A 24,339-nucleotide genomic window follows, 5' to 3' on the forward strand; every position below is an offset into this window, starting at 1 on the left:
TTGCACCTAATAGCCCAATACCTATCGGGGATCAACATCTCCCTGGCAGACCACTTAAGCAGAAACTTGCTGGACCCCCGTGAATGGCAGCTCCACAGAAAAATCTTTTTGCAAGTCACTCAGGAGTGGAGAACTCCGGAGGTGGATCTCTTTGCTTCGCACTTCAACCACCAGTTGGAAAAAGTCTGTACCAGGGAGTATCACCACTTAGTGTGGAAGATAGATTCCTTGACCTTCCCCTGGAACTCCCTCTTGTGTACGCATTCCCTCTGCCAGTTATCCCCAAGGTACTGATCAAAATAAGGGGGGGACAGGCCAAAGGCCATCCTTATTTGCTCAGATTGGCCCAGACGGCATTGGTACCTCTTACTGCACAGCCTGACATCTTGGCCTCCCAGGCAGCTTCCCCTCATCTCAGACCTCTTGACTCTGGCGGGGGGGGATGCTGCACCCGGACTTACAAACTCTCAAAATGACAGCATGGTTTATACCCTAAAAGCAAACAAGGGGCCTGTGTTAAGCAAACAGGTCATAGACAGGATCACAGAGGCCAGAAGGCCCTGCACCAGAAAATCTTAAGCAGGAAAATGGAAAAGATTCTGCTCTTGAAACCAGTCCAGAGGGGGCAATTCCTCACGTCCATCTTATCCTGGACTATCTAGTAGAGTTACTAAATTCTGGCCTCTCCTTCTCTTCTATTAAAATCCATGCCTCAGCCATTTCAGCTCATTTCAATGCAGGTCCTCCCCTGTTCTCACATCCTTTGATTAAGCAGTTCCTCAGAGGGGCTTTGAATATTAGACACCCCCCCCAGAAGGCCACCCACGCCAGCCTGGGACCTGAATTATGTTTTGGAAAAACTAACCTTACCACCCTTCGAACCTGCTGCTTCAGCAGAACTAAAATGCCTCTCCTGTAAGACTGCTTTCCTGCTAGCTATCACCTCGGCCAGAAGGGTTTCAGAACTTCAGGCATTAATGGGCATTGAGCCCTTCATCATTTTCCATGCAGACAGGGTCTCCCTGAGGCCTAACCCCTCCTTTATGCCCAAGGTGGTATCTAATGTGACTCTCAACTAGCCTGTACATTTACTCACCTTCTTCCCTAACCCTCAAAACAAGGGGGAAAGAATTCTGCACTCAGTAGATGTGCTCTCCCTAGGCCATACTAAAGCCTTCAGGAAAACAGACCAACTGCTGGTCAGCTTTGCCCCAGGGGCAGAGGGGAAACCAATTTACAAGCAAACTATATCCAAATTTATATCACACTGCATCCATGTCTTCTACAAATTTCTTGGGAGACCTCCCCCAAGTCTGTTCACACCCATTCCACTAGGGCAGCCTCCACTTCCACAACATTCCTGAGAGGAGTCCCCACCAGGGACATCTTGGAAGCTGCCACCTGGACTTCTGTCCACACCTTTACTCTAAGCATTGCTATCTTCCTCTCTTCTCTAAAGCTAGGGCAGGGTTTGCCAATGCAGTTCTGCAGGGCATGCTCACTCAGGCCTAGGTCTATTACTAATCCTGCCATCCCTATCCTCAGCTTTGGGAATCCTCCCACAGGTGATGACTGCAATAGTGAAACACGAAGAACATAGTACAGTTGTGTACACTTACCATAAATGTAGATGTTCAAGTGTATTTACTGTTGCAGTTCTGGTTTCCCTCCCTCCTTCCCCCTTATCCTCTTTTCTTAGGTAGACATAAGCTTCTTATGGTGGCTTTTTGCCACCAGGGTTACCCTTACCATATTTCCTGGGGCTCCTGACTGGTTAGGGCAAGAAAAACTGATGTAATGGCGTCAGCTGCCTTGCTTTATAGCACTGACGACCTGATGTCAGTCAAACAGCAGCAGCCAACGCAAAAAGAAATTAACTCTGGTATTCGGGCTGGCCAAGGGCTACCACAGCAGGGATAACCCACAGGTGATGACTGCAACAATGAATACACTTGAACATCTACATTTATGGTAAGTGTACACAGCTGTACTAATGGCAGTTTCCATTGCCCCTCCCCCCATACTTCTCAGGAGTAGTTCTTTGAGCCATTATCTGAAGTGTTTGCTAGGCAGGTTTGGGCTCCATACACCAAGGTCTGTTCCTTTGGCTACCTGTCCTTGTGTTGTCATCCCTTGTCTGATTTAGATGTTTGCTTTGCCCGTCTTGATTATGTGCATTTTAAAATTTATGGCTTGTCTTTATTTAAGGTACCTTTAAATACCAGTTTGGCTGTTGGCTGGTGGGATGGTAGGCTGGTTGAGCCTCCCTTCATGTGCATGTTAGTGTCTGTTGTCTAGATTTAACTTAGTTGGGGCAAAGTCATCTTAAGGTTCTATAATGTCTTCTCAATGACGTCTGTATGGAGTAGGCTGCTTGATGTCATACACAGATACGCACACATTCTTCAGGCAACCCTCTTGGACAGAGTTCTTTCAGGCCCTTTCCTTCTCTAGAGGGATATATTCATTTCATGTATCTGGCGGCAGTGCTGTCAGTCATTGGAGCTTGTCAGTTTTGTCAAGAGCCAACACATCAAAAGACCATACTGTTGATTTTTTTTTCCTACAAAGCAAAACTTAAGTTATGGAGGGGGAGTTGCACACCTTTGGCCCCACACCCCCATTATGCTACCTTCTGTGTTTGAAAGTTTCCATGCCTGAGAGCTTTTACCTTTAGAATGGGGCTGGTTTCATCCCTTGGTCTGTCAAGTGGGTGTCTGTGGAGAGCTGTTTCTTCATGGGAAAGGGGTGTTCAAGACTGTCGGTTTCAAGTTCCTAGGTTGAGATTCTTGGATGATATCACTCTGGCCTGTTTGGACTAAAAATATGGCCAGATACCTTTGTTGTTGGATAGTCACCTCCTTGTGGATGGAGCCCTGTTTTCTGTTCCTGCACTTACTGTTCTTCCCCAAGGTTTAGGATAGCCATTCCCAGCCTTTATTATAAGAGAGGGAAGGTGGGCAGTATTGTTTCTGATGACTTGGGGTTTCTTTTGTTTTTATTCTGACAAGGTGTATTCCCTTCTTTTTCACCAGTCAGGGTGAACAGGATCAAAGTTATCACTGATCAGTTAGCTGTGCATAGTTTGGGCTCTCCTTTTTTATATAGAGATTCTCCTTTCTGGGGGTCTTGAACTTCTACTCCAGCAGATGTGACTACTAACTCTGGGATCCCTTCTCCCTGTGTCACGAGAGTTCATTCAAGGTTAATTCCTGTTATGATGGATCCACCTACTTCAAATGCCTCAGTGCTATGGAATCGGGAATTATATCCTTCTACATCTTGCCTCTTCCCTGCTGTCTTGAGTGGGGAGTCCCCTTCTGGGTTCTTTGGTTGCAGTTTACCTGATTTCCTGAAGAGAACAGGAACCGAGAGGATTGAAAGAACTTCTTATACTCTAAGGGGTGTGTTTTCTTGGATACAAGACCCCCGTGGAACCAACTGGTGGAACTGATTTATTGTTTATCCCAAGGTACCAGAGAAGGAGGGACTTATCAGTTTCCCCTATGTCTTTGTCAGTGTAATTGAGTGGCTTTGCTCACTGGCCCAAGTGTTGGTCCTGTTCACTTTTAGCTGCCTGTGTTGTCTTTTTTTATTTACTTGTTGTTTTAATTACCTGGCTAAACTCACTATGCATAGATGCTTCTTTTCAGATGTTACAAATGAGCAGAATCAAGCCCAGGGCAATAAGGTGAATGGTATTAACAGGTCATAGCCTTAATTTTTTACACTAAATACCAGACTTCCTGGGCTGTTTTAGTAGATTTGATTTCTCCAGCTTTGGGTCCTGTAATATTCCTCCTGCCAAGGGAAGCCTTCTAGCTTACAGGCCTTTTGTCTTGGTGATCCACAGTACTCAGCCTTCTAGCTGGTCCTGGTGCAGTTCTTTGACTTAGTCTGCACAAGTGATTTTACTGCTTGAGAATGTATCGAGCCATTGGACACAGTAAGGAGGTCTTTACAGTTTGCAGCAGTATCTGTTAATCTTTTCCATCATATCTGTATCATTTGCTGTTGTAGTTAACACTTATCTCATTAGTACCATCTCTTACCTCATCTAATATGTATGTCATTAACTATTAATTCCTTTAGTGTTAGCTGAGACTGCTGCTTCCATTTTTTTGATGGTTTTTGTCATTGTTATAAACAAGTCAGGAAGTCTTTGTCATATGTTGGTCACAATTTGTACTTTTTCTGTCAGGTGACTGAAGCAAGGAAGCATCCATAGGGTGTGAGGTACATGTTTATCATCGTACATTTTTAAAGATCAGCTTCCGGGGAAAGGTGACTACCTTTAATAACTTAGTCTGCTGAGGGACTCAGACCCTGTAGCCAAAGGAGAGTTTGCTGTATTACTATGAACAATTGTTTGGAAGGATATCCTGCTTGGAACTGCTAACTGAGACTTCACTGATGAAAAAGGCAGAATAATTCCCTACAAACCTAATGTAAAAGTAGATCTTTAGAGAAAGTTCTGTCAGGTAAAGGTCTGTTTCTTCCATCTGACTGAATGTCATGTATTTTTGAAACCCCCTTTAGAAGCATAATTCATAGGTCATCATTCTGTACTTTTCTTCTAAGGCATCAGTTGAGGGCTTTAGCAACAGAGAATAGAAAGAGGTTTACAAATGTGATGTAGAGGCCAGAGACCTGGCTACAGCACAGGTGGCCTAGGTTTGATTAGTGGCTTGATGGCACAGGTAGCTGAAGATAGGTTTGCCCACTGTGGGGGAAGAGTGTGTGTGCATGCCCAGAACACATGTACACTGGCTGGATTTCTCTTGATGGAGACAGGGGAAGCCTCCACATCAATCCTACTGTGGGTGGGTAGGGCGTTGTGCTGACGTCAGCCCCTTATGGAAGTGCAGGATGATGCGGCACCGAATTTTTGTAGTATGCCTCACCCATGAATTGTGGCTGATTAGACGCAGGGAGTAGGGCTAAGCAAAGAAAACACAAAACTCTGTCATATCTGCCTTCATGATGGCTCTTTCGTTTGACCCTCTCCACAGTGATGGGGAGCATTTGGGTTAATTAACTTGGAAAGCAACATACTTCTCATTTGTCCAGATTTTTGCCCTGTATTTGCAGAATGTTCCTCATAAAATCTGTCCTTTGCTGGCAAATCAGGGTGGACTGAAGTCACTAAACATACGTTTTCGTTTTGACTTCATATTCTTCAGAAAATGCATGCTAGCGTAAATCCTGTTATAGCAACTTTCTAAGTTTGAGAGCAATATTAGAATCTCTTTCTTTGGGAGTCTTTGCACCCCAGTTATTTTAGGCTTTGTCTAGATTTCTTGTGCTGTGAGGCTGAGAGGTATGGAAAAGAGGTTTATAATCAGCAGTGATTTTTTTTAAACAGAAAAGGAGCAGAAGCTGGTCTTACCTTTATGTGGCCTTCAACAAGATGCCCCCTACATCCTGTCTACTGGGAAAATTGTGGTTTACTTCTGCCACTTCATAGAGGATAGTCATCTTTTTGTTTAAATATTTTTATTGATTTTCAATAAAGAAACAAAATCCATCTGTACAGCATAATGACAGTGTGCAGTGAAGAACCATATGGAAACATGGGATATCTGTAGCATAAATATCAGTGTTACAAACTACAAAATACCAAGAAAGACTATGTAACAGACAGTATGAGATTTTACAACTGTTAGTGCAACATACTGCAAAATAAAACCAAGAAACTAGATACTTGAAAATCTACTCCCACATTCAGTTTAGGTACCTGAGAATGGGGTGACCAGCACTGAAAACTGTTCTTAAACAGGTATTTGAAACAATATCGTCTTGTGTGACCTGTTAATCTCAAGGAAGATTACTGTTATGCTGAGGTAATTAAATTGCAAATTGTAGCAGCAACTTGCAGATCACATCCAAACACTGCATCCATTTTGCCTCCTACTGTTCATAATAGACCAGTTAAGCCCTTTGATGTCTAGCAACTGTGTTCTCACTGTACAACCAGGTAGTTACTCTCCCTATCTTTAAGGGACAGTGGGATTAGGTCTAGGATAAGTTTGCTTTTTCTCATCCATTTGTCTAAATTAGAGTTTAAGACCGTGAAGGATGTGCTTTACAGAAAGATAGTTTGTCCCAGAGTAGGGGGATTTTTGAGAGAAATCTGTCATACCAACAAGTCCTGTATGTGTTGCAGTATAAGTTTAGGTCACTCAGTCTTGTATTTGTTACTACCAGCCTTGTGGATATGCAGTAGATCAGAAAGAATTGGGTCATTTACAACTTTATAGATTAGGCATAAATTGCCACATAGTCTGTGGGTGACAGAAGAGAGAGGGCATTTACGTGTTTTAGGTAACACAAAGTGGTATTTGTACTACTAGGGGAAATTTGCCCAGGCCATTGGGGAGCTTCCCATACTGTTTTAATAGGTCCCGTGGGATTTTTGACATCCATCTGAGCTACCACCAACTGAAGCAAATGGCACCTCGGTTTAACATCTCATCAGGATGGCACACTCAGGAGTGCAGCAGCCTCCTAATACTGCACTGCAGTGTCAAAAATCTAATCACCCAGAGTGGGAATAAAACTCCCACAGCCTTCTGGTCTTCCACCACAAGAGGTGAATGTGTTAACCTGTTGAGCCATTGACACTGTGTTTTATAAAATGATTCAACTTTTATATATTCTAATTGTACTGCTGTCTTTAATTCTTCAAAATGTGCTAAACACAATACTTTGTAGTGCCATGCTTATGCTGTTTCAATCTATGAACTGTAATTTGAAATCAGTTTATCTCTTAACTGAAATATTTATAAATACATGTGTATACTCATACATATATATATATATATATATATATATATATATATATATATATATAATATAATGCTAATGTTATTTCCTCCCTATTTGTAAAACTATGTTCATAGGCAAGTACTAGGCTAGCTGCCCTTGTGGGTCATTTTAAGCCTAGCTAATTTCCCTCTCAGTGGTGAGAATCAAACCCTGTACCTCCTGTCTGTGAAGTAAACACCTCAATTATTCCAACTCCACCCCCCATATTTTATGTGGAGCTTTCCTCCCCAGGCCTACACTGAAAAGGGGCCTCTGTGGTCCAGTTGAACTTTCCTAGTAAATAAATAATAAAATAGTAAATCCGGTGATGGAGGGACCATCATTGCTCTGGAGTCAGCTTTCAGTTGTTTTTCTTTTGGCTTTTCCCGGTTAGGGGTCGGCACAGCGGAACTCCGGTCCGCTAATGATTGGCAGTAGATTTTTACGGTGCCGAGGTGCCAGCTCAACGCCCAACCTTCAACAAAGGCACACCCATTCACGCATGTCTTTTGAACGCTACTGTACCGTGGGGAAAACATGCAGATTCCACACACACCAGCCGAGAATCAAACGGGAGAACCTCTTGCTGTGAGGCGAAAATGCTACCGCTGCACCACCGCAGCACGAATGTTGTTTTCCCAGAGTTAGGCTTCAGGAGGTCATTCTTTATATAGGTTCCTGGGGCTGAGAGGTCAGCATTGATATTTGCCATATTCAGATGTATGTTTGTGGCTGGCAATTTGTGTATACTGACATTGCCTAAAATTACAAACCGTCTTCAACAGTAGGTGAAAGCCCTGAGGTGATTGTTACAAGCCATCCCTGGTGAAATGGGCAGGACAGTCTTCTCTCTCCATGTTGACAGTCATTAGGCTTCTGAACACCACAGATAAGTAAACCAGTTATTTATGTCAGTCATCATTTGCTTATGTTGTGAATACATCTGCAGTGCTGCTCCTAGGAGGTCTTTTTAGTTTTGGAAGTGATTTATGGAGCATCTCGGCACAGGAAGGTTTCATGTTGGTCTTGCTATGTCTAGATGTGCAGGTAGTCTAGGTACTGATAACCAGTTTGTGTGAGAGGTTTGCCTCATGTTATAGTGAGTATCTGCAACTTTCGTGTGTTGACCCATTCTGAATTAGTAGTAAATGGTTGTCTATAAGGATGTGTCCATTTATGCCCTGCCTCTGTTAAGTGCTTAGAAAGCTCGCAGCAGATTGGGCAGAGACTAGACTGAGGATCCATGGCTGGCCTAGCAACTGCAGGTGACATGCATTATGCAGAGGTATGCAACTTGATAATCCGTAGTCTTTCTCGAAAGGAAGGAGGTGTGATGTAGCAGAATATATGAGACTGTGAAAAATGTGCAAGACTGTAAGATGTAGCACAGTGTATTACAGCATGACATAACTCCGTGCAGTGTAACTGAATGGCAGGCATGGATGCCACAACACTGTAAAGCAAGAGATGTTTAATAAAGTAATGGTGTTAAGTGCATCTCAGCAGCAGGGAAGACTGGTTTATTGTGGTGGTCAGTGCATCACCAGTGTTTGTGTATTTATTTTTTATTTACTTACTTTCGTTTACTGGAATAGTCCAACTGGGTGATGGCCCATTTTCAGTGGAGGCCCGGGGAGAAAAGCTCCAGTACAGGTTAAAAAAGTTGATTTATACAGAGAACAATAATTGGATCTTATACAATAAGCAGCATATTTACAGAACAAAGAATTTTACAGAGAACAATATTTAGAAGCTTTTACAAAAACAGTAGACTATATTTAGAAGGTTTGACAAGATGGCGAGTATTTTCAGGAGGGACAGATGAGAAAACATATAAAACGTGAACTTTGTGTACGAGGATTAGTAGGTTTTGTGACACATTAGATAGGGACTGAATGTGTCAGGAGTTGATCCAGAGAAAATTGTAGGCTCTTGGACTGAATCTGTGTCTATAGGATTCTAGGAAGGGTGAAATAGCTAGCAGGGGATGGAACATAGAGAAGTAGAGCGTTTAAAAAAAAACTTGAGAATAGAGGGAGGGAGGAAGAGAGGGAGATAATAGGTAAGTGAACGTATACAGAGAGTGGGCAGGTAAAAATAAAGTAGGGAGAGAGGGGGGAGGAAAGGTGGAGATAGACTGTCAACCAGGGCTTTAACTGCAAGCAGAAATGCCATAGCATAAGTATTCCAGAACCCATAGGTAAAGCCATCACCAAGACTTTGCATGATAGTTAATAGAGCAGGCAAAATGTCACAAGATTCTACGGGGCAGATAATACAGTACACACAAGATTATAAAAGGTATAGCAAACAAGGGTGATGTGACACAGCACTTAATGCATCAGCAGCAGGCTCAGATGCCATAGTATAAATACAGTGCAGAAAAGAAGTAATACAACTAGGTGTGTAATATCATAGCAAGGAAACAACACAACAGGGAAGTATCCCATTCATCCACAGAAAGGATGTACTCTAGCAGGGCAGCAAGCAGTTGCAAATGAAAAAATATACAGCAGGGGATGATAATTAGTATTGCAAAATTCAGGATCAGTAGCAAACAGAAGGTGCCACAGCTGGCTGCTGTGTGTAGCCAGGTACATGCAAGCACTAGAGTAAACTAGTCCAGTCAGTAGGAGCTAGAAAGACTAGAACAGTTACCAAGATGATTACTTGTTACTGCTGCATGCACTTTTATTTTGTATTATATACTTCTACACCCCCACCCCACCCCACCCATGTAAGCATCTGTCTTGTGGCATACAACAGCTTTGCTTTGTGATTTGGAGTTGTATAATGGAATGTGGAGAGAGAGCTGGCACATAAGCAGTTTAGCAGTTCATACTGGATGTTAACCACATTCGCCCCTCAGAAATTAGTTGACTAATTTATATCTGCTGGCGCAGAATTTGTTTCATATTAAGCTAATGTGTTTTCTTTTTAAGTGAAAATCAGTTTGTTTGTTGATTTATTTATTTGTTTTTGGTTTGCTTAAGTGGAGTTGGCCCATTTTTAGTGGAGGCCTGGAGAGAAAAGTCCAATACAAATGTGTACGTGTGTGAAAAAATGGAAATTCCATTATACTTAGGTGAAAGCTTTCTTTGTTAACCAGGTTGGCATACTGGCCTATTGACACTTTTCAACAGTCAAGACCTGGCCTCATGGTGGAAAAGCCGTGACAAATAATGGAGTGCGATCAAAGCAGAGAATGTTCCAGTGTTGTAGCAGAGTAGTTTACAGTATTTTAAATACAATGGCAGAAACAGAGGGCAATAATGACTTTTTACATTACTTAGAAGTTTTATTTACATGGGTTGACACGTTCTACCATACTAAATGGCATTAAATGATTAGATAAATTTGTTGAGGGGTGAGAATGGGTTATTATTCAGTATCAGAAAGAAGTACTCATGGCTTCCTTTTGAATGTTTTTTGTAGTGTTTTGAATGCTGATGGTCTGTTTCTTATCTGCTAATTTGCTCCAAAAAACAGGACGTAATTTGGAGGCTTTTTCTCTTATGGTTGCCTTGAAAAGGGGGTCGGACTAACTGGAAGGTTTCATCATTGCTTCTTAATGTGCATTTTTTTTCTTGTATTGCTAACATCATCTTTATTGGGGTCAGCAGTGGCCTTAGGTCAGCTGGTGCCCTAGGCAAAGGGCTCCACAGTGCCCCCCCACACCACCCAGGTGCCCCAACCTGGTCTACCTACACCAAATATATACTGGAAAAGCGCCCCTCCTACAGCGGCGCCCTAGGCGGCCGTCTAGTTGACCTATGCCAAAGCCGGCCATGATTGGGGTCAATAAATTTAAGTAATAAAACAGGCAATGTGATAATTTCTGTAAGTCAGCAAGTTGACCTAGGTACAGTCTTTAACAGGAGCAGGAATTTGCACATAAGCACTGTAATAATCCTAGCAGATGAAAGGCATGGAAGAAAAGATGAGCACAGCACTATTGCAACAGCATAAATGGTTTGTATATTCTGTTGCTGTAGAGTATGACAGCCGTATCCGTACTCTTCAGTCTTGTGAAGCAAGCAGTCAAGAATCTGAAGTGAAAATCAGGACAGTTTTGTATACCAAAAAGAGGTTTCTGTGCTATACATCTAATTAATCTGCAGCAACTTGGAGATGAGTATGGCCATGTTTATACTATCTTGCAAACTAGGTAATGTAGTGTGTGTGTGTAAACTCTTAGTAACACAAAACGTTTTGGTGGAAACCGAGGTCTTTAGGTAGCTGAAAGTTACCATAATTGTTGTACCTTCTTGTTGACTGCAAACTTATCCATGTGTTCTGAGACTCTGGCTGGTGAGTACCAGTTTAGGAAAGACTGTTTGTGTGCTGTGCTCAGTCTGTTTCATATGCTGAGTAACAGACTTGAGCAGTACAGTAGTGAATTATCTGTTGAGTACCATCAGTCTGTATATGTAATCTGTAACAGCAAGTCATACAATGTTTCAAATGAAGACACATTGAGATTTAGTCATGTTATTTGGGCCCTCATTTTCTGTTCCAGATGAAGTTTTCAGAGGACAAGAGCCTGGTCAAGCTACAAACAGAACAGTGTCTGCAGCTGATGTTGTTTTGTATGGTGTCAACATAGTACTACCTCTGATGTCACAAGATTTATTAAAGGTGAGAAAAGATTGAAGCAACTGTTGTTTGCTCATAAATGTCTGAATATTTCTTAAGTTTTATATTTAAAAAACATGCCTTGCCAGATGAACAGAAATGTGTTGGGTGTTTGTAAGCTTGTATCTGAAAGGAGTTTGAAATATCTTTTTTCCCCAGTGTATGTCAGAGTGAGTATAATGGAAGGAGTGTAATATGTGAATAAAGCAGAGCTTGTAACCACTGATGTACAAAGAGCAATGTTTTCAGTGCGCCTTACATGCTTCAAGAGAATATACTGATGGGAGGATTTCTATAGTTTGTACTTCAATTGCAGTACTTAACAGTGAGGACCCCTCTGTAAAATGTCAGGTAAGATGGAACCAGATAAAGAAGAAAGATTTGCCGGCAGCTGGGTAGGGGTTGTAAAATGGAAAGGTGTGTTTCTTGCAAAAGACCAGACTTGGTATACAAGAAGGAGATGCAGATTGCTGTGGATTTAATATAGGGTTCTGCTAAAGTTCTTTCACCTATAAATCAAAATATTTTATGCAAGGAGTGTAGGTGTTGGAAAAATTTATAACGGCTCTCAAAATGACAGAAGTATCACCATTTCTAGCTTGTAAGGCAAGTTACTTTAGGTAAAGTGCTTGTTGGTAGTCTATGTATGTAAGTATATGGTGACACTGTATAGTATGTCAATGTCTGACAGTGTAGTGCTGAATATTAAGGCTATGAGCTGTTAAGCTTTATCCTGGCTTCTGTTTGATTCCATCAGTCTCCATTTGCCGATTATGAGCAAGTTACTTAACCAGGCATTGCTTCTGGGCCTCAGCACAACTGGGCAACCCACTTTGCAAGATATATTAACAAAAAAAAAAGGCGTTGTGTTAGTGTAGTGGGCTTTTCCACGCAGATGTGGGTGTGGTTTTAGTGACTGACAGGTGAAAGGGACATATCGCCATATGCAAAATATGCATGATTGACAGCCGTGCAGATGTGGGTTGAATATTTATTGCTTATTCATACTTTACCGTTTTCCTCAATGTGGGGGTGGGGTGTTGGGAGCCCAGCCCCCCACATGGGGTTTGCAGGGGGGCTTGCTCCCTCAAAAGTGAATTTTTTCCATCATTTTTTGCAAGGGTATGACCCCGTCTACCCCCCACACCCCCCGCTACTTAAATATACCAAATCTAAGATTGCGCTACATTGAGGAAAAGGGTAAACTACAAATAGACAATGAGTATTCATGCCACCATCGGTATGAATATTAAGTTTACTAAGACATCAATGACTCTTGGACAGTGGGCAGAGTTTAGATGGGACTTGCTACTGTGCATCATGCAAGGTAAAAAATACAAAGCCCAAAAAAGTGGCTTCCCATTCCATTTTCTATGAATCAGCCCAACACACTGTTTCTGCCTCATCTTCACTGTAGCATGTTCATGTACAAGTAGAGTTCTGGACGGGCCAGCAAGTCATGTTTCAGCATGTAAGAACTGCATTTTTATTGGGTACATTTTTTTAAAAAGTTAAGCTTTGTGTAGCCATTTTCTGCCTTCCCTGTCCTGTTATCGTCAACTACCCCCTTTTTTACATGAGGTCAGGGTTTTAACTGTTGCCATCTATCTCTATTCAATGCTACTCTCCTACCTTCTTTGACACTCTTGCCTGACTGTTGTAGGCCTTCTCTTACACAGTCTATCCACTTCTGTTGGGTGCCTTTGCCTTCTTCCTGTATGTCTCAAATATTTTTTCACAAGATTGTCGTCTGCTTTGCTGCACATGTGCCTGAACCAACATAATCTGTTTTCGCGTGACATTTTCTGCAATTGGATTTACTTTTTGTACCTCATTTCTGTGTCTGTCCCACAGTGTGCATCTTACCACCTGTCTCAGGCACTTCATCTCCATCACCTCTAGCTTCCTCAGCTGCTCTGCCTTTACTTCCCGGGTTTCTGTGCCATATAGGAGTACTGGTCACTCCACTGTTTTGTACACTTTAGTTTTCGCTTCTTTAGCATTCTTCTGTCGTACATTACACCTGACAGTCTGTACCAGTTGGCTACAGGCTCTCTGATTTGAGCTTTGACCTCTTCATTCAGACTTCCCTTCTCAACCACACCTCCCAGATGCTTTAAGCTGTTAACATGTTCCACTCTTTCCCTTTTACAATACTGAGTTCCTTCAGGTTTCTCCCAATTTCTGCCATTGCAACTGTCTTATCTGTACTTGGTTTCATCCCACATGCGTTCAGTTTTGTATTCCATTCCCTTTTCCTTTGCTGAAGTTCTTGCTCAGAGTCTGTCTGCAATGCCGCATCGTCTGCACACAACTTTGATCTGTCCCCTCTGACCTTTTGGCTATTTTCCACCAGTATGAAAAGCAGTGGGCTCAAACCTGAACCTTGATGCATATCAAATCCCACTGGGAACCCCTCTGTGGGACCAAAGACAGACTAGTTGTGTCAAAGGGTCTTTATACATGGCTTGCACTAATTTTACCAGTGTTTCTGGGACTTTAAACCATCACAGGACTGCCCAAATTGGCTTTCCCTGGGACCCTTGTCATCTGCATTCACCAAGTCTAGTAATGCCCAGTCAGGCTCTTTCCTCATTTCTAGCTTAAGTTATCTGTCTCATTGCAAACATTGGGTCAGTTGTGTTGCATCCTGATCTGAATCCGAACTGCTCATCTCCCATCTTACTTTCTGCTGCTGTCCATATTTGTCACCTGGTCCAGAACTTTCATGCAGGAGTTTACTGCCCCATATTTGCAAATGTCTCCTTTGTTCTTGAACACTGGCACTAATATGCTTATTCTCCAGTTATCTGAGATGCACCTTTCTCTTAATACATCTGAGTACCCTCAAGAGCCTTTTCTCTCCTATATCACCCAGCATCTTTATCAGATCTGCAGTCATGTCATCTGTGCCTGCTACTTACTTCATTTACTTAGTGATATTCTTAGGTTTTCTATGGTGGGCTCCTCCTCTTCTCTCATTGTGGGTTGTGTTGTGGGCAGTACAGCTTCTGTAGGGGTTTCATCATACAGAAGCTGCTGGAAGTACTCCTATCTGCCTTTATCCTGTGGACTGATGAGCAGGTTATTGCTGGCATCCCTTATGATGGGTCTGACTATCTTCTTTATCTTTCTGCGTTTGCCTTGCAGTGTGATATAGTTTCTTTCTGCAATCTACTGAGTCATTTTCCAGAAGCTGGTAGAGTGTCTCTGCCTTGTTCTTTTGCTATTGCAACTCCTCTTTTTAGCATCTTTGTTAGTCAGAAACCAACCCGTATTCCTTCCTAGCCAGGTCTGTCTTTTCTAGCTCCCACTTTTTCGTGCACTCCTCCTTTCTTTTGATGACTTCCTGAACTCCTACATTCCATCACCAGCTTACCTTATGTCTTAAGACCAAATAAAATTTTCGTTTATTTACTTATAGCTTAGGGATAGAAATTTCAAACTGGACAGTGCACATTCCCTTGGGTTCTGGGAGAAGAAGGCTGCTGGAATACTTGCTTGTTAGAGAGACTTGAGTATTATTTACATGAACCATTGTTATTAGCTAAAACTACAGGATTCAGAATACAATGATAGTGCAAAGAATACAAAACTACTCAAGGTATAGTGGTTTGCCTTTGCTATTGGGTTATTTTTATCATACAGTGCCCTGTTAAACATGAACAAATACAGAAATACAAGAGAAATAATAATGCACATGTTGAGCTTCAGAAAAAACAATGACTTGGCAACATTAACTTTTAATGTGAATCATTAGATGTCCTTCTATATCAGTGTTGCAGTATTGTTTACATAAGGAATATCCTGTAAAGGATAGCCCAACACCCAACCAGTATACCAAAGCCTTTAAATCTTTAAGCGCCAGGCATTGCACACATGCTCCCTGCGTAGGGCATAAAGGTGTGGTTCATACACACACACAACTTTTTTGCCACCATTCTGAATGCTGTTATCGAACATCAGTCTGAACACCCTTCTGTTCTGTTTACAAAGCCGCTTTCAGATGAGTGCCCCATTGGGGTTTCTTCTCTCCTTTTTTCATTTTTTTTTTCTGGTATTTGTGTTAGTGTCATCCAGAAAGGCAAAATGTCAGTGTGGGAGGCAGATTTCTCAAATAACATTATGACCAGTGTCTTTTTTTGCTGGGATGCGTCCCACAGTCATATGCAGTGTTCTCTTTGCCAAGCATTTGTACCCAAGACCCTACATAATCGCTTATCCTCCTTGTCCATTGTATCTTAAGGAACCAGTGACTTAAGTTGTTGGCTCGGGGTGCTATGGCAGAATCCTCCTGTCCCCCGAGGGTCAGCCATTTGCCAAGAAGAAGGCCAAAAATGATTAAGCCCGATCCAGTTGCTGTCCAGTTTCCTCCATACTTGTCTCTAGAAGCTGGTAAAAGCACTGAAGATCATCCATTTCTTGCCTCCGATTCCTCTGCCATGACTGTGTCGGAGGCCAGCAGGCATCCACATTCTTGCACATCCTTGGTGGCTTTTCCAGTGTCTGCACCTGATGTTGAGGGAGAACCTTGGCTGATGATGTCCAAGGGACTGAGGAGGCTTCCTTCTATCATTACTGAATCATGCCAAAGGTCTGAAACTCTGAGGGTATTTAGGGCAGACATCCAGCAGAGAACTAAACAAATTTCCCTGGTTAAAGATCCCCCAATGTGAATGGCAGGATTTTACTCTGGATCTGTTTAATGCTTGAACGGCTGTGAAGCCTCCTCAAGGGGAGTCTCTCTAATTCCCCCGATCTTCTTCCCTGCTAAAGACTTAGGGAATTGAATTTCTTGGATGAGAACTTGGACTTTGCAGAAGAATCACATGTTTATTTTTCCCAAATTCCTTCCCTCCAGGACTACGGTTCAGAGGAAGAGGATTCTTTGAGTCAAGGTTGCGTTTTAGAAGAATTATCCTTTGGGGATACTGTTGACTCTCAGCCTACTGCACCCAAGAAACCTGAGGATTGCAAAGATGTCTTTCAAGGATGCAACTGCAGTCTTGACATATGGGTTGTCCCGCCTCAGGCAGCCCTTCGGTCGGCCGGATTCCAAAGTCTGGGTCCGGCGTCGGCTGATGTCGCCCTTTCCCCGACGTCAGAGCGCCTGGGGTATAAAAGCGTCAGCCGACGCCATCTTCTCCAGTCTTTCTTGCCGCGCGGCGCCCGAAGCAGAAGCAGTTCGCAAGTGCTGGTCGACCAGATCCTGTGTTTTCGGCTACTGAAGTCTTCAGAAAAGCTAAGTACCCTGTTGGGGACCTTTTCTTGCCTCAGCCGATGTCAGATAAAACTTAATAATTGTTTAACTTGTGGGAAACAAATACCTCATAAGGATTTCCACTCTTACTGCTTACCCTGCCTAGGCCCAGAACACAACGTCTCGGCCTGTACAGCTTGTGCTTCTTTCAATAAACGCACTCTTAGGCGTCGGACAGAGTTTGCACAGGATTATTTTGGGGAAGATTTCTGTTATATCATGCCGTCGGAGCTTCCGACAACACATTTACCTAAAAAAACGGAAGGATAAGGACCGACACCCGTGGTCCGCGGTCTCGGCCGACACCACGCTTAGGCCTACCGCGAGTGTCTCAGTCTCTTCTGAGCTGGTTTCACAACCGCTACAGACCGACGACACCGCCCCACCGGTTACTTCGGTACCGGAGGCCAGCTCGGTGCCGGTTTCTGTTCTCCCCTCTGAGACCGTAGCCCAGGATATTTCTAACACCATTTCAGTGGATAAGACTACTCCAGCACGCGGGGCTGCCAGGTCTACAGTGTCTATGTCCATTAAGGCCTACACACGTGCTAAGGCTGCCAAACAGGCTAAGTCTCTCCCTCCAAGATCTGTTTCTCTGGGATCCACTTCTGGTTCTCAAATTTTAAGTTTAGCTGAGGACCTTATTTCTTTAATTAGGGGTTCTCAGCCACATCCAGATAGAGGCTCTCAGCCGCCTTCTGTCAAGAGGCCTAGGGTTGAGTAGGTAGATCCCCAGTCCTCCAATGAGGCCTCAGGTGATTCTGCACATTCAGACTACCAGGAGGAGGCCTTCCCGGCCTACGAGGATTCTGATGCGGAGGAATCCATTCCCTCTGCTTCCCTCTGCTTCTCCTCCTGAGGAGTTTTCCTTTGGGGAAACGCTTCATTCCATGAGGGAACACTTCAAATGGCAATACCAAGAATACTCTGATTCTAGGAAAAGGTTAAGGGAAGTTTTAAAGCTACCTCAGCATAGACCCTTAGCTATTCCTCCAGTTTTAAATGTTTTAGATGATGTGTACTTAGAATGTAGTGTTTCCCCTGACTCCCTCCCCCCTGCTCCTGTCAAGCCAGACAGGTACTACAGGGTCCCAGACACACATCAATTTCTGTACAAGGGCCATACTGCTGACCCTGAAACTATTTCTCAGGGGCCTAAAGGGGTTTCCTCCACTACTGCTAAGAATCCACTTCCTTCGGAAAGAGATTCTAGGGCTTTAGAAAGGTGGGGCAAGAAAGTATCTACATCTTCCACCCTTTCTATGCGAGCATTAAATTGTCAATTTCATATGATTCAGTATCAGGAATACATGTTGGATGACTTGCAAAAGAAATTGGCTTCCCCTGAACCATTAGATAGAAAGGGGTTACAGGAATTGGTTCATAATGCTCAGCAGGTTAGCAACCATTTCCTTCAGTGTGGATATGATGCATTGGAAGCTTCATGTAGATCAGCAATGACAGGTGCGGTCATACGCAGACATGCTTGGTTAAAGGAACAAACATTGCCAGACCATGTGAAAATTAAGCTTTTGGACGCACCACTAGAGAAACATAAGCTATTTGGTGCTACGGCACAAGAGGTTTTAAAGAAAATAGAGGGAAAAGGCAAATTCAGTGCAAACAGTTAAAGATTTCCTCCAGGTACAGCCTCCAAGATTCAGCAGGAATTGGCCTTCTAAGCATTGGTCCTTTCCAGACACAGACAAATTTCAGTGAGGCAAAAACAGACGTGGCAGAGGTAGAGGGCAAACTCGAGGCTCCTACAGAGGATGTCAATGGCAGCCTCCGAACCAGAGAGGTGGGGCAGGACCTTCCACTGCTCCGCAGGGACAATCTCAATGACTTGACTTTGACTCCGCCATCCAGGGCTCAATTAGAAGCACCTTTGGGCAGAAAATTATCTTTATTCTCACAAAATTGGCACAATATTACAAAGGACAAATGGATACTGGACATAATAGACAAAGGATACAGATTCCATTTTCATACACTACCAACAAGACATGGCAGGCCAAACCTGCCACCAAATCAAAGGGCAGAGGCACTCAAACAAATAACAAACCTACTTCAAATAAGAGCAATAGAAAAGGTTCCTTCTGCAGAACAAGGCCAAGGATTTTATTCAAGACTGTTCCTTGTTCCAAGAAAAGAAAGCCAATGGAGACCCATTCTGGACTTGTCCGCACTGAATACTTACCTTATTGTGCCAAAATTCAAAATGCTGACTTTACAGCAACTCCTTCCCATGCTGGGCAAGGGGTCTTGGCTGGTAACTCTGGACCTCAAGGAGGCATACCTGCATGTCCCAATCAGACAAAGTTGCAGAAGATACCTCAGATTTCTTGCAAGCTCAGAGCATTATCAATTCTCAGCATTGCCCTTTGGCTTATCTACTGCGCCCAGAGTGCTCTTGAAATGCCTGGCATCAGTAATTGCACATTGCAGACTTCAGGGGATACAAATATACCCTTACCTGGACGACTGCCTTATACAAGCGGACAGCCAACAAGCCTTGTTAAAAAAACTTGGACTATGTCATTCACCTACTGCAGGCCTTGGGATACACAGTCAGTATTCAGAAATCAAGTCTCGTACCATCCCAACAAATACCTTTCCTGGGTGCCACACTGGACACAAACACCCAGATGGCGTTTCCGACAAGAAAAACAAAAACAATTACCAGAATACTTCAGAAAATTGGCAACACACACCCAGATGGCTGCAAGGAAAATCCTGCAGGCCCTGGGTTTCATGGCATCTTGCATTCTTCTGATTCCACACGCAAGGCTGCATATGAGGAAACTACTATGGTATCTAAAAAGTCTATGGTCTCAACACAGCCACAGCCTGGAAGCATTGATCCCACTCATTCCATGCCTTCAAAAGGAATTTCTGTGGTGGGCTCAAGCAAGCCAGATAAACAAAGGTCTGCCTTTCAGCAAGCCTCATACAAGTCAAGCCATAACAACAGACGCCTCAGACCATGGATGGGGGGTGCAAATGAAGGGCAGATGCAGTCAAGGACAATGGACACAAAAAGAAAAGCACCCGCACATCAACCAAAAAGAAATGCTGGCAGTGATACATGCAATCAAGGCCTTCGAAAAGTTCATGCATCAGGGCCATCTACTAATAAAGACAGACAATACCACAGTTATGTGGTACATAAACAAGCAAGGAGGTACCCATTCCTACCCTCTTTGCAGACTGGCAATGAATCTCTGGGATATTTCCCTACAATTGAAAATAGAGCTACAATCCCAGTTTGTACCAGGGAAGGACAATGTTCTGGCGGACAGCCTAAGCAGAAACATCATGGATCCACACGAATGGATGTTGCATCCAGACATTTTCTTACAAATAACTCAAGCATGGGGAAGGCCGGATATAGATCTTTTTGCCTCCCACCTCAATCACCATCTGAAAAGTTTTGCACAAGGACATACCATCCTCAAGCATGGAAGGTGGGCGCTCTCTCCTTCAGTTGGAACTCTCTAACACTATATGCCTTCCCACCTCTTCCTTTGATGACCAAGGTGTTACTAAAGATCAAGACAGAGCAACCGAAAGTCATACTGATAGCTCCAGACTGGCCAAGACAACACTGGTACCCACTGCTACGGAGCTTGACACACACCAATCTGTGGCTCCTTCCTCAATGGCCACTTCTTCTGACACAGCACAATTACAGGACACTACACCCCAGCTTGAAAACATTGAAGCTGGCAGCTTGGAAGATTCCATGACTATTCCTCAGGATACACTTTCCAAAAGGGTAAAATATATCATCCTGGAGGCGCGCAGACCTTCCACTAGAAAAACATACTCAGAAAAATGGAAAAGATTTCTTATCTGGAACAGCAAAAAGGGTCAAGACCCATCAGTGATGAGCATTCCACAGATCCTAGAATATTTGGCTGAAATGCTCCACAATGGCCTTTCATATTCTTCCATAAAAATACATGCTTCAACAATATCTGCCAAATATAACACGGATCCGCCTGTATTTTCTCACCCATTGCTAAGACAGTTTCTAAGAGGTATAAAGAACATCAACCCTCCAAGGAAACCATCAGTGCCTGCATGGGACCTCAACTTCATGCTGGAAAAATTAACTCTTCCTCCCTTTGAACCAGCAGCATCTTCAGAGTTGCAATTTCTGTCTTGGAAGACAGCTTTCCTTCTGACAGTAACCTCAGCAAGAAGAGTCTCTGAGCTACAGGCCCTTATGGCAATACAACCATTTCTCATTTTTCATCAGTACAGAGTTTCTTTGAGAACCAATCCATCATTCATGCCAAAGGTGGTATCCAGGGTGTCCCTGAATCAAGCTATTCACCTGCCTACCTTCTTTCCCAATCCTCAAAATAAAGGAGAGAGACTTCTACACAACTTGGACATACACAGACAGTTGCACTACTACTTGGACAGAACAAAGTCTTTCAGAAAATCTGACCAGCTTTTTGTAGCTTGCGCTGCTGGATTGCAGGGAAAAGCAATTTCCAAACAGACAATTTCTAAATGGATTGGAAATTGCATTCGATTCTGCTACTCTTTTCATGGAAAAACTGTGCCATCTGACATCAGGCCACATTCCACCAGAGCTACAGCCACCTCCACAGCCTTTTTAAGAGGAGTGGCAACAAAGGACATTTTAGAAGCTGCTACATGGAGCTCAGTGCATACATTTTCCAAACATTACAACCTGCCTTTATATTCCAGATCCAGAGCAGGGTTTGCTTCTGCAGTCCTGCAGGGCATTTTAGCTACACCATCTTTGTCTTAGTGCCTACCACCCCCAGGTTGGCTATGGTATTCAACCCATATGTCAGGACTGCAGTTGCATCCTTGAAGGACATAGTACAGTTTTGTACCTACCATAAATGTAGATGTCCGATAGGTATGCAACTGCAGTCAGGTTTTCCCTCCCACCTACCCCTCTGTGGTATTCTTTTGGGTTTCTACCCCTCATTTTAGCTACGTGGGGTAATCTTTTATGGTGTATTTGTTTTTTATGTTGTTGTACTTGTCTGGAATTTTTTCTCTATTTTCAAAATTTAGCCTTCCTTAGAGGGCACCTGGCATCTGTGGCAAGAAACACTGAAGAAGATGGCGTCGGCTGATGCTTTTATACCCCAGGCGCTCTGACGTCGGGGAAAGGGCGACATCAGCCGACACCGGACCCAGACTTTGGAATCCGGCCGACCGAAGGGCTGCCTGAGACAGGACAACCCATATGTCAAGACTGCAGTTGCATACCTATCGGACATCTACATTTATGGTAGGTACAAAACTGTACTTTTTGTATAAGTGCCCTTCCACTGATCCTTCAGTGGTCTCTCTTTCTTCTGATGAACCTTACAAGTTGTTACTATCTACTAAGCTCCTTCCTTTTGGTAAAGATAGTTGAGCCATAAAAAGGTTGGGAAAGAAAGTGCATACTGCTGCCACCTTATCTTTTAACAAAATTAATTACCAGACCCATATGACCAAGCATGTTTTGGTCATCCTTCTTCAAGTATCTAAGGTGGTTATGATGGCAAGGCTTCTACTCTTTCTCTGCTGGGGTCCTTCAGGTTCCCCATCACTCAGTCAAAAGCAGCTGTGATGCAGCTGATGAGTCTTCCAGGGTTGCTGCCTTTGGTTCAGTGATAATGCATTATTCTTTGCTACGTCTTCAAGCTTTACCTGATGATATTAAGGCCAAGCTTGTGGATACCCCCTCTGGATAACAATTTCTTTGGGTCACCTGCTGCTGGTTTATTTCAGTCCATCCAGGATAAGGATAAGGCCTTGCAGAAACGCAAAATATATTTTTGTCTCTGCTATCCCCAAATTCCAGAGGAATTATCCTCCTTTAACTCTCCCTTTGTTCATAGACACTCACTCCCCCCTTAACGGTAAGCAGGGTTCTTCTAGGCATGTCCCTCCTGTTAAGTCCATTCAGACCTCTTCATCCCAGAAGCTTTCTTTTCAGGACAAGCTGGTTTCTATTTGACATTTTGCCTTCAGCTCCCCTCGGCAAGGTCACTTTGTCTCTCCACCTTTCTGTCTGTCTCCCAGTTTAGCTTTGGCTCACCTGAGACCCTTGGGTGCTATCTATTATCCGTCACGGATATTTCATGGTTTGGAAATCCCCTCCCCCTTTCAAGCATTCTTCAACCTCCTGAAGACCAGATTCCTTATTTTCCAGAGGTTCTGCAATCCCTTTTGGATCAGGGTACAATTCAACTTGTTCCACCCACCCAGGTGGGGAAGAGAATTTACAGAACTATTTTTGGTCCCTCATAAGGGAGGGTACATGAACACCAATTCTGGATCTTTCTCTGAGCAATACCTTTCTCAAGGTTCCTTCTTCCCAGATGTTATCCCAGGCCTTGCTTCCTCCTCCCCAGGCCTTTTTGTTCTCTCTAGACCTCAAGGATGTTTACCTTCCCATCCCCATTCACCTTCTGTTCAGGATTTTTTTACACTACTCTGTTCCTTCCTTACATTATCAGTTATATGCTTTGCCCTTTCTGCTGCCCCAAGGGTATTCACCAAACTCCTTGCTCCTATCATTGTTTTTTGCAGGCTTGAAGGGGAGATGGTACAGATTTTTCCCCAACTAAACAATCTGCTTATTCAAGCTCCTTTTCCCAGCAGTCTGTTGCAGGATCTCCTGTTTGCTATTTGTCCATTATGCAGTCTGAGGTTCACCATAAACATGTTTTTGAAAGGTGAGAGAAAAGTGAAATACCCTGAAAAAAAATGCATGGAAACACTGAGAACATGCATACTCCACATGGACAGTGACCAGAAGTCAGGATTGAAGCTAGATCATGAAGTACAATCAAGAAATGTAACTCTTTTGACATCTGGAGAAGACTGAATGCCTCTTCTAGACTTTTCTAAGACTGCAGTGAAGTCACTTAGTCTTTTCTTGTTATGTTGAAGACAAGCCAATGGTTTGGCTGTTTTTTTTTTTTTTTTTGCTGTGGGCTGCTTTCCCTGAATGGCTCCTGATTGGTTATAGCTAGAACTGTGTGCATTTGATTTCCACAACGCTACATGGCCTGGCATTTGGTTCAGTTGAGGTTTTAAGTACTGCACAATTTATAGGTTCAAAAAGATTCTGAGCTGAACAGCATTAACGAAATTAAACCCTTTTAACAAGTCTGGAACCTTCTTGGGAATCTTTCTCCAGTGAAAGTGTTTGGGAAGAGCTGTGGCATTTCTTCTGGTGAGGGTTGTGGTTTGTCTGACCTGTTTTTTGCTGTGGGCTCCTTGCCTTGAATGGTTTTTGATTGGTTGTAGCTGTAATTGTGCTCCCTTGAATTCTGCGGCTTTGTGTGGCTTGGCGTTCATTATATCTGAACTCCTCAGTGCTGTGGAATGCACATTATTGACCCCAGAGTATGGATTACTGCTTACCACCACAATCCTCCCTCCTTTCCTTCCTTCTCTTAGAGGCATACTATGCCACATGCTGCATAAGGTAAGACTGCAGTTCTTGTAAGATTATTCAGTACATGTTTGACTGACTGACTATTCTCCCCTGCTCATAATTATAGTTATGCTTTTCACCATAGTTATTCAGTTTTACCAGAGTGCTGTACCACTCAGAATTATTACTGACTGTTGCAACTCTGGTA

At 43.2% G+C, this 24,339-nt stretch overlaps 1 protein-coding gene across 1 annotated transcript in view; it reads left to right on the top strand.

Annotated features, from left to right (window-relative positions):
* Positions 1–24,339, top strand: part of XPO4 (exportin 4) — a 1,500,264-nt gene that overhangs the window by 1,310,420 nt on the left and 165,505 nt on the right. The window contains exon 25 of the mRNA XM_044073186.1: positions 11,327–11,445. Coding sequence (XP_043929121.1) covers positions 11,327–11,445 — 119 coding nt within the window. The remainder of the gene's footprint in view (positions 1–11,326; positions 11,446–24,339) is intronic.

The sequence above is a fragment of the Protopterus annectens genome, chromosome 5.part1 (genome assembly GCF_019279795.1).
Source record: "Protopterus annectens isolate FY-2018-M chromosome 5.part1, PAN1.0, whole genome shotgun sequence".
NCBI classification, from domain to species: Eukaryota; Metazoa; Chordata; order Ceratodontiformes; family Protopteridae; genus Protopterus; species Protopterus annectens.